Here is a 16367-nt window from a genome sequence, read left to right as displayed (position 1 = left end):
AACGATGAAAATATATTTATTTACCGGAAATAGTACATCGTAACTTCCTTTTAAAATCCTGCCACTCGCATTCCACCACGGATAACACATGGGCAATAAATAATACAGAAATCTAACGATGCGAATTGAAAAATGTTACTTTTGCTCGGGACCTGTGTATCCCGGGCACGGTACGATGTTTGTGCGGAACGATTGCAAGGTATGAGGTTTTTTTTTGTGTCCTACTTTCTGGTTTAATGGCTTCCATGCTAATATGTTAGCTGTTTTGCTAACTTCCTACTGTAGCTAGCTAGCTTGTTTTGTCTGCTGGGATGATTTTTTTCTTCCAAATGTCTGTAGCTATGTAACATCAGACCGTATAAGCCCAGGTGCCCAACTATGCCATATATAACCTATTTGTTTTTCACCTCTTAGCTGTCTTTCAACGTTTTAGTGCAGTTTCATAGCCAGCCAGGCCTGTTATTGTTGCCAAGTGAAGTCTGTCTCACTCAGCAGTGAAGGAGATATTGGCTTTGCTAAAGCTGTAGTAGTGTTGTTTCCTGTACATTGAGGGGGTCTCTCCATGACCAGACATAGACCAGTTCTTGTTGCTGCTACCATGTGTATAAATTAAGTAATGACTAAAATGTATTTTCAGACGTTTAGGTTTTGTAAATCAAAATGCCTCAAAAACTTCAAGAAGAAGCGTAACCCAAGAAAGACCAGATGGACCAAGGCTTTCAGGAAAGCATCTGGCAAGGAATTGACAGTGGTGAGTTCCCACATTCACCCATGCAAGTTGTAGAAAGTGATATGATTGATAAACGATTTGCCCTTGAGTCTCTGACTGAATTATTTCCAACACAGGATAACTGCCTGGAGTTCGAGAAGCGCAGAAATGTGGCAGTCAAATACCAGAGGGAATTGTGGAGCAAGACAGGTACTTGTTATGGCTAAAGTCTAGGGGTGTATTTATTAGTGCAAACCGTAATGAAACATGTTGCAATGAAAATTAGTGTTTCTTATTGGGCAAGTCAGGGCTGTATTCAGTACTTCTTGCAATGGAAACAGTTTACCATTTTAAGAACCAAACAAAAAGAATGAAACCGGGATGGACCTACCTGAATTTCTCCAATATAAATTCTAGTTTTCGTTGCAAATCGTTTTCTGCTTGGAGTAAACAGTTTCTGATACAAAATGTTTCGCAACAGACGTAATTTACATTTTGCAACAGAATCGGGTGTAATGAATACACCCCTGATAGGTGCTTCGGCTCATTTGGTTCTTACTAATTACATCCCTGCCCTCACTTTCATCTTTCAATTGTTTTCATACTCTATTCAAGTCATTTCTCACATGACAGATTGAGATCATGCCCTCCGCACATTTCAATGACAAACGTTACTGTACGTTCCATGATGGTGTATGTTACTACTATAGCATAACATCAAGACAACGGTAGCTAACTTAGAAGGTTTTGTTAATAGCCTTGTTGATCTGTTAAATCCAACTCATTTTGTTATTTTCAGTGGAGGCAATGAGGAAGGTGGAAGGAATAAAACGGAAACGACAGGCACAGTTCATCTTCAACAGGTGAGCCCTAGCTTTCCCCCCACAGATAAGAGCCTGGCTCAATTTGAAATTGTTGGCCGCACTAGGAAGGCATGGGACTTCCAACTTTATAATGGTAATATTAGTATTCTGTAGAGTGAGTTAAACTTTAATTGCACAGTCCCTGCTTCATAACATTACTATGAGTTAGAGGAAAATAACTAGGCTAACATAAGGCCAGTTTTGCCAAGTATTGGAGTCTGATATGCCTTTAAGCACTGTTTTCAAATTGATTTTGCCATATTTCCTCTATCCCTTTCTTGATCAGACTGAAGAAGGGCAAGCAGTTAGAAAAGGAGGAAGCCATCAGCGAAGTGAAGAAGAACATTCACCTCATCAAAGCCCCACATGCAGGTGAGTTCACTGATTTCCCTTGTTGCTGTTAGTATTTTACATTGTATGTGTATGTATGTATGTATGTGTGTGTGTGTGTGTATGTATGTATGTGTGTGTATGTATGTTATATATATATATATATATATATATATATATATATATATATATATATTTAATTAATTAATTAATTTGAGAAATCATGTGATGGCATTCATTCCACTTTGAGTTTGCATAATGAAATATAGAATTTTGCTAATCATTTCCCCCCCCCCCCCATGTGTAGGCAAAGCCAAGGTTATGGAGGAGAAGATGGTGCAGAAGTTACAAGAAGATGTGGAAATGGGTGACGATTAGCTAGTCCTTATTGGGGCTCTGCTGAAATGGAGACCTACAAAGCAACCACTGGCTCTATTCATAACATCCATAGACTTTCCTTTACCATACTCTGGACAACTTTCTGGGAAGAAACAAGCATGTATAGCACTGTAACCCAGTGCAGTTCTGGGGTGCTAACACAATATTAAACACTTTGAAAATAATTTTGGGGTGTGTTGTCAAATGACGGATTTAATCAAGTATTGTGTCCTGACATATTTGTTTTGTTATTCATCCACATGAACTTTGAAATGACACGTTGTCGAATATGTTTGAAGTTAATTGCAGTTATTTGGAGTTTTGGTGGAGACATGCTGAATTCCAGTACTTCCTTGTGGCTCAGTTGGTAGAGCATGGTGTTTGCAACGCCAGGGTTGTGGGTTCGATTCCCACGGGGGGCCAGTACAGAGAAAAAATAAAAAATGTATGCATTCACTACTGTAAGTCGCTCTGGATAAGAGCGTCTGCTAAATGACTAAAATGTAAGTACAGACATGGCACATAGGGAATTGAATTGCAATATTTGTTTAGAATGAATGCAAACAAAAATCCCAATTGCTAAATCCTGCTAAAATAGCGACGCTTAGCGGTTCTAGGAAATGTGCCCGTGCGCTTACTGCGCGAGCGAACACGGAAGTGACACGTTTTCTGTTTATGTGAGAAAAAGATGGCAGAGAGCAGCCCTATAGCAGTGAAGAGATGCGATTCTGCATGTGTCTATGCCGTGAGCATGGAGGCTATCTCAGCTCTGACGGAGCTGGATGATCTGGAGCGGGTCTACCAGCAGCTCTGCACTGAGGAGGTGAGAATTCTTCCAGCGGACAGCTGTAGGGATGCAAAGATGTACCCATGGACTGTTAGCATAGCTAGCTAAACCAGAAGCAGTCTTCTCTTGGCGTTATATAAACTGGGTGGTTCAAGCCCTGAATGCTGATTGGCCGTATACCACGGGTATGATAAAAAATGCTTGTTTACTGTTCTAATTACGTCGGTAACCAGTTTATAATAGCAACAAGGGACCTCGGGGGTTTGTGGTACATGGCCAATATAACACGGCTAAGGACTGTGTACAGGTACTCTGCGTTCTTAAGAACAGCTCTTAGCTGTGGTATGCTGCTTATATACCACACCTCCTCGGGCCTTATTGCGTAATTATCCATTGCCTTTATCTATTGAGGAGGAATGACCCATTAAAGCTATAATGCCGTGTGTGTGTGAGAGAGAGAGAGAAAGAGACACACTGACGGTCTTTGTGTGTTCATCTACCACAGAAAAAGGTGGAGACTGAGCTGGAGAAGTTGGTTGGACAGCAGGGGAACATTGACACCAAGATGCTCGCTCTTCAAAGGATGGGGTAAGTGTGTGTACTTTAGAGAGGGAGAGAAAAGTTTCACTGTCTGAGTACATCCCAATAATCTAGAGGTTTCCATTCCTTATCTCCTTTTCTTCATTTGCACTGGTGTGATGGACTCTGGGGAAAGCGATATCTGGTAGACATTCACCACTGTGATTTCAACAATTTCAGATCATTATAGATGAAGGAAAGTGTAATATTCATATGTGAATACATACTGAATTATAATTGGATGCATTTTACCGCCTTATCCTACTGTGCAGTGATTGGTTAACACCACCCAGACGGTTAGGGCATCGTCAGTTGATCGTGGTTGGAGATAGGCGAACATGTAGTTGTAGCTAGTTAATAAAGAGTTATGTTAAGAAACATCCTGTAGTTCTGCGTTTTATTATTTGTACAAAGCGTACAAAACAAGACATGGTGTCAGAGTAAATGGTCTTAAAAGATGGATTTTTCTGGAGTTCCTTCACCTCGAATGGACTGGGAGTCTACAAACTTACCTGATGCATGGCGTAAGTACAAACAGCATGTGGAGCTAATGTTCACGGGTCCTCTGAAGGAAAGAGGAGAAGAGGAAAAATGTAGCTACCTGCTCCTCTGGATCGGTGAAAAAGGGAGAGATATTTACAACACATACCGAGGCTGAATCAAAGGTACTGAAAACATACTACGATCGTTTTGAAGCATATGTTGTGCCGAAGACTAATACAATTTTCGCTAGGTACAAATTCCATGAGAAAGTACAGGGAGCTAGCGAGTCTTTTGAACCGTTTGTGACTGGGCTGCGTCTGCTTGTGAAAGACTGTGATTATGCAAACAAGGATGAGATGGTCAGGGACCGTATTGTATTTGGAATACACTCACCGCGAGTGAGAGAGAAACTTTTGAATGTTGGGTCTGAGCTAACGCTGGACAAAGCTATCGACATAACCAGATCTCACGAGCTAGCACAGGCTCAGATGAAAACCATTTCGCGCCGCAGCACGAGCGCATCACGTGAACAAGCAGTGCACGCAGTCAGGCAGACATCAAAGCACACCTCCGGTGCCCAGAGAGCGCTTTTCAGAACGGAGAGAGACATAACTCCAAAACAGAGCGACACAGACTCAAAACGCCCCAAAACATGGGGATATTGTGGATACAAAGTGCATGGCGAACAAGGAAATTGCCCAGCTAAAGGCAAACAGTGTACTAAATGTGGTAAATGGAATCACTTTGCAAAAGTGTGCAGAGCTTACCGTGGAAAAACATTACACACAGTGAGTGAAGATGAAATGTCAATCAAAGAGTCAAATGATGATGAACTGTTTATTGATTCAGTGACAGGAAAAAGTCACATATCAGAGACAGAGCAAGCCTTTGCTGACATTGAGATAGGAACACAAGGCACAAAGCTAAAGTTCAAACGAGACACTGGTGCACAAGTAAACATTATTCCTCTGAATAAGTACCGCAGCTTGACATCTGAGTGCGAGCTACAGCCCACCATGCGCAGACTGACTGGTTATGGTGGTGAACAGCTCCCAGTAAAAGGCACATGCACTTTCAAATGCAAATACAAGGAAAGTGACATGATGTTAGACTTTTACGTTGTTGACACTAGAGCACCTGCAGTGCTAGGTCTTAAAGCATGCTTAGACATGGACCTCATCAAGCTAGTTTTATCAGTAACAGCACCAGTAGAGACAGGAAATGTACTGGAGGAGTTTGCTGATGTCTTTACAGGAATAGGATTATTCCCAGGAGAATGTACCATTCACCTTGACCCAGACGCAACCCCTGTGGTCTACCCCCCGAGAAAGATTCCCCTTGCTCTCCGTGCCCGTCTGAAGAAAGAGTTGGAGAGCATGGAGCAATCTGACATAGTCACCAAGGTTACAGAACCGACCGACTGGGTAAACGCGTTAGTGGTGGTGGAGAAACCACGCACAGGCAAGCTCCGAGTATGCCTCGACCCAAGAGACTTGAACAAGGCTATCAAACGGCCCCATTACCCTTTACCGACGCTAGATGGCATCACACACAAGCTAGCGGGAGCACACTACTTCAGTGTCATGGACGCTAGATCAGGCTACTGGGCTATCAAGCTCACAGAAGAGTCATCTAAGCTCACAACATTCAACACACCGTTTGGACGCTACAGGTTCCGTCGCCTGCCTTTTGGGATTATCTCAGCCCAAGACGAGTTTCAGCGAAAGATCGACGAAGTGTACGAAGGCCTCGACGGAGTTGTGGCGATTGTGGATGACATCCTTGTCTATGGTCGAACCAAAGAGGAGCACGACCAAAACCTCCGCGCGATGCTGCAAAGATCCCGCGAGAGAGGAGTCCGGCTCAACCCAGAGAAGAGCACAGTCGGCGCTACAGAGGTCAGCTACTTCGGACATCTTCTCACAGCGAATGGAATCAAGCCAGATCCACAGAAGATCTCAGCCATAAAAGAAATGGAGCCACCAAAAAACCGTGCAGAGCTGGAAACAGTGCTTGGCATGGTCAACTACTTATCCAAGTTCGCACCCAGCCTCTCCAATGCTAATGCACCCCTGCGTCAACTGCTTAAGCAGTCCAGTGAGTTTCTTTGGGACAAGCAACACGACATTGCTTTCCAGAATGTGAAAGACTTGATCACGAGAGAACCAGGACCAATCCTTGCCTACTACGACCCCAACAAAGAGCTCAGACTCCCAAGTGGACGCGTCGAAGTATGGACTAGGTGCAGTGCTACTGCAAGAAGGAAAGCCCATCGGCTACGCTTCCAAATCTCTCACAGACTGTGAAATCAACTACGCTCAAATTGAAAAGGAGCTCTATGCCATTCTGTTCGGATGTAAACGTTTCCATCAGTACGTATATGGACGACAAGTCATTGTGGAATCCGACCACAAGCCCCTTGAGTCAATCATGAGGAAACCACTAGCTGCAGCCCCGCCAAGGCTACAGAGAATGATCCTTCAACTACAAAAATACGACTTCACAATCACTCACCGTCCAGGCAAAGACATCCCTGTCGCAGACACACTCTCCAGGAAGTTTCTTACCTACAAGGACAGCAGCCTCAGTGAAGGCATGGACATGCAAGTACACACTGTGTACAGCAACTTACCAGTTAGTGACACAAAACTGAAGGAGATCCAAGCAGAAACAGGAAAGGACTCTCAACTCACACAGCTGAGGGAAGTCATACAGGATGGATGGCCTGAGGAGAGGAGAAAATGCCCTCAGAGCGTCTCAGAATTCTGGAACCATCGTGATGAACTATCACAGATCAACGGAATCATTTTCAAAGGAGAGAAAATCATTATTCCTACCAGTCTCAGAGAAGAGATTTTGACAAAGATCCATGCTGGACACATGGGCATGGAAAAGTGCAAACAGAGAGCACGGGACATTATGTTTTGGCCTGGAATGTGCAAACAAATAGAGGACATTGTTGGTAGATGCACCATCTGTCTTGAAAGACGCCCCTCAAACACCAAAGAGCCAATGTTACCTCACTGTATCCCAGACCGACCCTGGCAGGTCGTGGCAACCGATCTGTTCACCTGGAACAACGAGGACTACATCGTAACAGTGGACTACTACAGCAGATACTTCGAACTCGACAAGCTTCACAGCACCACATCTGCAGCTGTGATACACAAGCTAAAAGCAGCCTTTGCCAGGCATGGCATTGTAGAGACTTTAATATCTGACAATGGGCCCTGTTACAAATCAAATGAGTTTGAATCCTTCACAAAAGCATGGGAGTTCACACACGTCACCACAAGCCCACGTTACCCTCAAAGTAATGGCCTTGCTGAAAAATCTGTGCAGATTGCTAAATCACTCATGGACAAAGCAAAAGCAGACAAGAGAGACCCCTACCTCAGTCTCCTTGAGTACCGCAACACTCCAGTTGACAACTTCAAATCACCAGCCCAGCTGTTGATGAGCCGCAGACTTCGCTCAACCCTTCCCAGCACCAACCAGCAGCTGCAACCTGAGGTCGTCAGCTACAATGAAATGCATGGAAAACGTGCACAGAGACAACAACAACAAAAGCGATACTACGACAGGTCAGCTAGACCACTGCCACCACTGATCGACGGAGAGTCAGTTAGAATCCAGGAGCATGGCCTCTGGAAACCAGCAGTCGTCATCCAGCCAGCTGACACTGAACGTTCATATCACGTCCGCACAGCAGAAGGAGCAGTGTACCGCCGCAATCGTCGTCACTTACTGAACACAAAAGAACAACACACTGATGAGATGAACTGTTCCCCTGAAAGAGTACGTGATGGACTAAACACACACACAGCACAACATACACCATACTTACCTGCAACACCACAAGAGCTGTTGACTGACACAGAAGCATGCTCAACATCATATCGCACAAGGTCAGGAAGAGAGGTCAAGCCCAGAGCTGTCCTCGACCTGTGAAATGTCAAAGGGTGTAGGCGGATCGCTGCCCTAAAAGAGTTCCAGACTGTAAACTTGTTATTGAAAGTTCACTTGAAATGCTTTGGTATCGTATTTGTTTGAAATGTTAAGATGTCATTTCTACAGTGAAAGCTGAGTTGCTGAGAATCCCTTGTTCTAAAAGTAACAGTATGTTGGATCATTGTTTCAGAGTCTATGTTGATTCAGTTGGTGTGTTATGCAATATAAATGGTTACTTACCTTGAGTTCAAACTACAGAGCATGTATTCAAAAGAAAAGCTTAGAATATGTAAACATTTGTATTTTGTTTTAAAAGAAGGGGGATGTAATATTCATATGTGAATACATACTGAATTATAATTGGATGCATTTTACCGCCGTATCCTACTGTGCAGTGATTGGTTAACACCACCCAGACGGTTAGGGCATCGTCAGTTGATCGTGGTTGGAGATAGGCGAACATGTAGTTGTAGCTAGTTAATAAAGAGTTATGTTAAGAAACATCCTGTAGTTCTGCGTTTTATTATTTGTACAAAGCGTACAAAACAAGACAGAAAGGAGATTAGTTGTGAAAGCTACTGTAGACTATTGAGATAAATACCATGTCTAATCCAATATCAATTCTCCTGTCACATTGTCCCCCAGGCCCAACCTGCAGCTGATAGGAGGAGATGCCAGTCAGCTGTCTGGCATGATTACCTTCACCTGCAGCCTGGCAGAGAATGTCAGCAGCAAAGTCCGCCAGCTAGACCTGGCAAAGGTACTATCTACAGACATGCTATTTACACCCTCATAGACTCACTCACAGAAAGCACTTTTCCGTCCACAGTTTTTATACGAGTAAAGTCATACCGTATAAAAAAAATCACGACAGCTGTGATGGAAACAGGAAGTATTAAAAATGCATACGGATAATTTGTTCATTCGACATGGTGGATCTTTTTGTTTCTGTAAAAAAAAAATGTGAGAAATGTCGGTGGAAATGTCTTTATATGCAAATATTGACATATTTTTAATTTGTATTTATTATGGATCCCCATTAGCTGCTGTGGCCTGTGTGCCCTCAGGCCACTTTACTACCACATCTACAACACAAAATCCATGTGCATGTGTGTGCATAGTGCGTATGTTATCATGTGTGTGTATGCATGTGTATGTCTCTTCACAGTCCCCGTTGTTCCATAAGGTGTTTTTATTTGTTTTTTAAATCAAGATTTACTGCTTGCATGAGTTCCATGTAGTCATGGCTCTATGTAGTACTGTGCACCTCCCATAGTCTGTTTTTGACTTCGGGACTGTGAAGAGACCTCTGGTGCCATGTCTTGTGGGGTATGCAAGGGTGTCTGAGCTGTGTGCCAGTAGTTTAAACAGACAGCTCAATGCATTCAACATGTCAATACCTCTCACAAATATAAATGGTGATGAAGTCAACATCTCCTCCACTTTGAGCCAGGAGAGATTGACATGCATATTGTTAATGTTAGCTCTCTGTGTACATCCAAGGGCTAGCCGTGCTACCCTGTTCTGAGCCAATTGCAATTTTCCTAAGTCCCTCTTTGTGCACCTGACCACATGACTGAACAGTAGTCCAGGTGCGACAAAACTAGGTCCTGTAGGACCTGCCTTATTGATAGTACTGTTAAGAAGGCAGAAAAGAGCTTTATTATGGATAGACTTCTCCCCATCTTAGCTACTGTTGTATCAACATGTTTTGACCATGACGGTTTACAATCCAGGGATACTCCAAGCAGTTTAGTCACCTCAACTTGCTCAATTTCCACATTATTTATTACAAGATTTAGTTGAGGTTTAGTGAATGATTTGTCCCAAATACAATGCTTTTAGTTTTTGAAATATTTAGCACTAACTTATTCCTTGCCACCCTTTCTGAAACTAACTGCAGCTCTTTAAGTGTTGCAGTCATTTCAGTTGCTGTAGTAGCTGAAGTGTATAGTGTTGAGTCATCCGCATACATAGACACACTGGCTTTACTCAAAGCCACTGGCATGTCATTAGTAAAGGTTGAAATAAGTAAGGGGCCTAGACAGCTGCCCTGATTCCTGATTCTACCTGGATTATGTTGGGGAGGCTTCCATTAAAGAACACCCTCTGTGTTCTGTTAGACCGGTAACTCTTTATCCACAATATAGCAGGGGTTGTAAAGCCATAACGCATACGTTTTTCCAGCAGACTATGATCGATAATGTCAAAAGCCGCACTGAAGTATAACAGAACAGCCCCCACAATATTTTTATTATCAATTTCTCTCAGCCAATCATCAGTCATTTGTGTAAGTGCTGTGCTTGTTGAATGTTCTTCCCTATAAGCGTGCTGAACGTCTGTTGTCAATTTGTTTACTGGAAAATAGTATTGTATCTGGTCAAACACCATTTTTTCCCCAAAAGTTTACTGAGGGTTGGTAACAGGCTGATTAGTCAGCTATTTGAGCCAATAAACAGGGCTTTACCATTCTTGGGTAGCGGAATGACTTTTACTTCCCTCCGGGCCTGAGGGAACACACTTTCTAGTAAGCTTAAATTGAAGATGTGGCAATATCATCCGCTATTATCCTCAGTCATTTTCACTCGAAGTTGTCAGATCCCGGTGGCTTGTAATTTTTGATTGACAACAATAATTTTTCAACTCTTCCACACTCACTTTATGGATTTCAAGGCTTCTCTTTAATAATTTTTTTCAGATATACTTGGATGTGTAGTGTCAGTGTTTGTTGCTGGCATGTCATGCCTTAGTTTGCAAATCTTGCCAATGAGAAAATCGTTAAAGTAGTCGGCAATATCAGTGGGTTTTGAGATGAATGAGCCATCTGATTAAATGAATGATGGAGCTGAGTTAGCCATTTTGCCCAAAATTTCATTTAAGGTTCTCCAAAACTTTTTACTATCATTCTTTGCAATTTATCTTTGTTTCATAGTGTAGTTTCTTCTTTTTATTCAGTTTAGTCACATGATTTCTCAATTTGCAATACATTTGCCAATCGGTTGTGCAGCCAGACCTATTTGGCATTCCTTTTGCCTCATCCTTCTCAACCATACAATTGTTCAATTCCTCATCAATCCATGGAGATTTAAGTTTTTATAGTAATTTTCTTAATGGGTGCATGCTTATTAGTAACTGAGATAAGCAATTTCATAAATGTGTCAAGTGCAGCATCTGGTTGCTCCTCATTACACACCACGGACCAATAAATATTATTTACATCAACAACATAGTAATCACGACAAAACTTATTGTATGACCTCTTACACACTATATTATGCCCAGTCTTTGGAACTTTGGTATTCTTAGATATGGCGTCTATATTGTGATAACTACATCTGATGGATTTGGATACGGCTTTAAAGCTAATTTCTGCAGCATTAGTAAAGATGTGATCAATACATGTTGATGATTTCATTCCTGTGCTGTTTGTATCTACCGTGGTAGGTTGACTGATAACCTGAACCAGGTTACAGGCACTAGTTACAGTTTAAGCTTTCTCTTGAGTGGGCAGCCTGATGAAATCCAGTCAATATTTAAATCACACAGAAAATAAACCTCTCTGTTGATATCACATACATTATCAAGCATTTCACAAATGTTATCCAGATACTGACTGCACTTGGTCTATAGCAGCTTCCCACCAGAATGGGTTTAGGTGAGGCAGATGAACCTGTAGCCATATTACTTCAACAGTATTTAACATGAGATCCTCTCGAAGCTTTACAGCAATGTGGTTCTGAATATAAATGGCAACACCTCCACCTTTGTCATTTCTGTCTTTTCTGTAAATTACCATGTATTGCTACCACTGTATCATCAAAGGTATTATTTAAGTGAATTTGAATGTCATCTGTTACAAGCAAATTATTGATTTTGTTGGGGTTCGTTTCTTGTTCCTTGTCAATCATTGGCTCATTGGTGAAATTAGCATTCTGACAATATCTTTATTTAAATCATTCAAAAACCTTTATTAATGCAATTGCAGACAGAAGTTGACAACAGGAACATAGCACGCATGTTTCCGAGTAAGTTCTGCAAAATAGAAAAGGGTCCGAGTTGTTTTATTATTCCTACAGTCATATATCTTGACTGTAGGAATATAGCCTATAAAGAGTAGGTTAAATTGTTAGGACAGCCACACCCCAGGAGGGTATGATTGACAATCATGGCAGACAGGAACACCATTACCTTACCCATCACATTTCCAAGTACACCATTAAACCAGTGTCCAGTGTGGTGATTAATTTCTGTATAATCAAATTAGGAGAGACAAACTTTACACACAAGTCAGAGTTATACTTAAACTACTTCTTTAATAATAAGAGCTTTGCAATAGCAATGACTTTCAGCGATTCACCATTTTTCTAATGATCCGTTGAGAGTGACAACACAATGGCTACTGAGATCTTTTATAGCAAAGATCCACCACCCTAATCGACATAACAAACCACAGATATTAGGAACAGCTCACAAAGTGAGACTTTATAAATGAGAAAAGAGTATCCCGTAGCCAGATAGCATTCACTATAAATTATCGTTCAGTTTGGTCCCTAAGACGAGGTTCTAATCTCGTTCCTGGTACTTCATAGCACAAAAACACCAACTCATCCAATGGCATAAATAAATTGTCAACTCTAGATACTCCCATCTCAAGTAAAACCCCTTCTTGACCCCACTCCTGGACAAACTCACTGAGGAGTGAGCCTCTAGGTCATACACTATCCCAGGATAAGTGCAACATCAGAGAGGACATACAATGGTTCCAGCAACACTGCCATACACCTCCCCCCAATGCCAAAGGAGGTAGTGACTTGCGCACAGACATTGTGGAGACAAGTAATTGGTTCCCCATTAATCACGCCTTCCCTTCACATGGTTTAAGAAAAGGTAAAGACACATTCACATATGAAGACAATGTTCCATCTTGTCCTCTTCCCTTTCTGATATTCTGCATAGCACCAGAGACATGTAAAAGACAAGCCTGACCTCTCCCCTCTCTGGGCCCCAGGTGACTGAGCCCCAGCTGAGGGAAGAAGTGCAACTGCCAACACCAGAGTCCAAAGGGATACATTCTAATAACAAGTATATCACATATGCATATTATGCAGATAAGACATCTTAATTATCTATGTTACCCAACTAATTCTGATTCATCCACCACACCAGTTTGGTCAAAGATGTGTTGTCAGCTTTTCACAGAGTACCTCCTAATTTAGCCATGTCATTAATAACAACTGTCATGTTGTCAGAGGAGTCAGGAAGCAACATGACACAGTAAACCTCATCGTCTATTCCAAGGGACGTGTAGGCCCCTCTGTCTTTAGCCAATATTTGCCATTTTGTCTCTGGTCACTACTGCCTTCAAATTCTGCACATTTAGTGACAACTGAGTGAAACCCTGTACTATGAAATTAGTAAGGGCCTGCATGGAGTCTGTCAAATTGTTAATCCCCTTACCCTTAACTACAACTCCTGCACCTGGAAAGATTACTAGGGCTGCCATCTCTACCTGAGAAAGCACATGTCCATAAGCTTCATTATTTTGAGCCACTGCTCTTTTAGCTCTGCCATTCGATCTGAAACTAATTTGCAAATAACTGTTCAGCAACTCAGAAGCAAGTAATGTTGCTACTGTCAGTTCAGTTTTCCTCAGATAACACCCTTTCCATCCCATGGGGAGGAACATGTAGCCATTTCCCCCACAGATCCAGAGATGATCCAGAGGTGTCTCCATGCCTTCACCTATGTTTGACATATTTACCCTAGTTATCAATTGTTGCCCATCCAGTACACCAAAACTACTGGTATCTGTTTTTAGGCCTGTGTAAGACAGGCAATTAGTCGTGTTTCCTACATCCACATTCCATGAGTTGCAGATACAAACAGGGGGAGTTATTGTGGGTTTTAATCCTGTCAACACAACATCTCCTTTATCATTTAGGGGCTTTACACTACCAGTCAGATACTCCATTGTACTTTTGGAGGTCCTATGCTATTACTCAGCTGGGAATTGTTACCTGGTTGTACCTTCTTCCACCTTGGCCATTTAGTCTCAATTGGCCCACCCTCCTTAAATTCTATAGCTGCATCTGAACTATTACCTTTTGTCTTATAGGATAATCCACCTTCCCATGCTGCTTCCTTCCCCCTAGTGACCAACATCAGAGTAGTATAATTGCTGTTTCTTTGTCGAACCCTAGTATTGTTCCTTTGCATAAAATGGAGTAATCCACATCCAAAATCATTCTTTCCAATTGGTTCCCCACAGTAAGGCTGTGGAGGTGGGTTTCTGGAAAATCATTACCCATGTGCCAGATGTGTTCCCCTTCCCCTGTAATCCTATGTCTGTCACTGCTTCCACCCATTTATTATTCTCCAACGAGTAGGATTTGGAAAGCAATAATTACCCTGCATGTGTGTTTCCATGGTTGTGATTTTCTTGTTTCACAACCATAGTGTGTGTGTGTGTGTGTGTGTGTGTGTGTGTGTGTGTGTGTGTGTGTGTGTGTGTGTGTGTGTGTGTGTGTGTGTGTGTGTATGATGGTGTCCTCGACATCTGATGACTCTTCAGGTTCTATGGCTGAACCCTCTGTTGGTTCTTCTGGCCTTTGGTCTTGGCCCTCTGCTTCTGTCCTTTGGCTCGGACTTTCTTCCTCCTTCAGATGTTCTCGGGACCCTGCTCTCCCTCCCGGGTCTTCACCTGGGATTGGTTCTGCTGCTTTCCTAGTGTGAGAGTGGGGAAGACTTACAACAGAAGTTAGTTCCTTCATGTACTCAAGATGGTCACACTGTATCTCGGTCACACTGTGTCTCGGTTATGTCTATCTTTCGGTCAGTCATAGGTCTCCCCCTGGGGTGTTCATTGGTCGTCTTGTTAACATTTCATAAGGTGTACACCCAATACCTTTTAAGGCTGCTGTGCATTTTCATGAGGACAAAATGTAATCCCTCTACCCATGTTATTCCTGTGGAATCGCATAGTTTGGCAAGGGAGCCTTTCAGGGTCCAGACCTCTCAGTAACTCCCGTTACTCCGCGGTTGATAGATGGACACAAACTTCTGGTCAACACCCATCATTTTGGCCATTTGGGCAACCACATCTCCTATGAGATGGGTCCCATTGTCTGCAAACAAACATCAGGCACTCCGAACCTGAGTATAATTTCCCTAACTAGCAATTTTGCAACTGTTCGCGCAACGCAGTTGGTGGTGGGATGGTTCCACCCACCTGGTAAACCTGTCAGTTATCACCAGGCAGTATCTCTTTCTTTCTTTTTGCTCAATCATGTTTATGAAATCCATAGCAAGGTGGACAAAAGGTCCTTTTGGAGTGGGGAACTTCCCTGGTTGCAGTGGAGTTCCCTTGTCTGTTATACAACAAACATGTCGCGCAACGATAAATGAACTGTTTTACGTGCTGATTCAAATTTTGGCAAAACCATTGAACCAAAATCTTCACCTCCTACTAAATATCCCCCTTTGATGAATGGCTCACTCCATGAGCCAATCTGCAAATATTAAAGATCATACAGGGCATGCCAGACATAAGATGTAGCCATAAGCTAGACCTAGGACAGAGCGCACACCCTCTCTCCCTCCACACCTGGTGATTGAGAATACCAGCCTGCTGCTGTTTCTCAAGATCCGTAGTTTCAGATGACACAAACGACTAAAAATAGAATGCATGTGTGTGACAACGGGAAACAGCCAATTTGGCTGCCTCCTCAGCTATGCTGTTACCAATTCTAGCATAATCACACCAACCCGTGTGTGCCTCAACCTTAACAATAGCCAATGTGTTAGGTTTTCACATAGCTTCAATCAACTGTTCAACATAAGGTCTGTTTTTAATAGGTGTGCCTGTGGTATAAGTAAACTCTCTTGCTCTCCAACTCCCACACCATGACAAACAAACCCCAATAGCATATGCTGAGTCTGAGTAGATAGTAAAGGCCTCCCCTTCCCCCAATTCACAAGCTGTGGTCAGAGATAATAAATCTACCTGTTACGCTGATAAATGGTCTGGTAGGGGCCGTATAACCTCAATATCACCTTCCACATCTACTACAGAAAATCCTACATGTTTCTTCCCTGTGCTTTGATCTACAGTTGAAGTCGGAAGTTTACATACACCTTAGCCAAATACATTTCAACTCAGTTTTTCACAACTCCTGACATTTAATCCTAATAAAAAATCCCTGTCTTTATTTTAAGAATGTGAAATGTCAGAATAATAGTAGAGAGAATTAATTATTTCAGCTTTTATTTCTTTCATCACATTCCCAGT

At 42.4% G+C, this 16367-nt stretch overlaps 2 protein-coding genes across 2 annotated transcripts in view; both read left to right on the top strand.

The window, feature by feature from the left end:
- The first annotated feature begins 38 nt into the window (after positions 1-38).
- On the top strand, positions 39-2465 carry LOC115167224 (probable ribosome biogenesis protein RLP24). The gene is made up of 6 exons (XM_029721417.1): positions 39-199; positions 638-751; positions 847-919; positions 1509-1572; positions 1859-1944; positions 2210-2465. The coding sequence occupies exons 1-6, from the start codon at positions 119-121 to the stop codon at positions 2278-2280; spliced, it is 489 nt and encodes a 162-aa protein (XP_029577277.1). The 5' UTR covers positions 39-118; the 3' UTR covers positions 2281-2465.
- Positions 2466-2926: 461 nt separating this feature from the next.
- Positions 2927-16367, top strand: part of LOC115167218 (conserved oligomeric Golgi complex subunit 4) — a 28752-nt gene continuing 15311 nt past the window's right edge. Inside the window, exons 1-3 of the mRNA XM_029721409.1 lie at positions 2927-3103; positions 3573-3655; positions 8726-8840. Coding sequence (XP_029577269.1) covers positions 2969-3103; positions 3573-3655; positions 8726-8840 — 333 coding nt within the window. The 5' untranslated portion in view covers positions 2927-2968. The remainder of the gene's footprint in view (positions 3104-3572; positions 3656-8725; positions 8841-16367) is intronic.

This window comes from Salmo trutta, chromosome 29, assembly GCF_901001165.1.
Source record: "Salmo trutta chromosome 29, fSalTru1.1, whole genome shotgun sequence".
NCBI classification, from domain to species: Eukaryota; Metazoa; Chordata; class Actinopteri; order Salmoniformes; family Salmonidae; genus Salmo; species Salmo trutta.
The sequence above is the reverse complement of the archived record's forward strand: the minus strand, read 5'-3'. Positions and strand labels throughout refer to the sequence as shown.

Bases quoted from the DNA above. Each gene is read 5' to 3' on its own strand.
- LOC115167224 (XM_029721417.1), top strand. From the start codon at position 119: ATGCGAATTGAAAAATGTTACTTTTGCTCGGGACCTGTGTATCCCGGG. The intron at 200-637 runs GTATGAGGTTTT...ATGTATTTTCAG, and splicing joins TTGTGCGGAACGATTGCAAG to ACGTTTAGGTTTTGTAAATC. The intron at 920-1,508 runs GTACTTGTTATG...TGTTATTTTCAG, and splicing joins GGAATTGTGGAGCAAGACAG to TGGAGGCAATGAGGAAGGTG.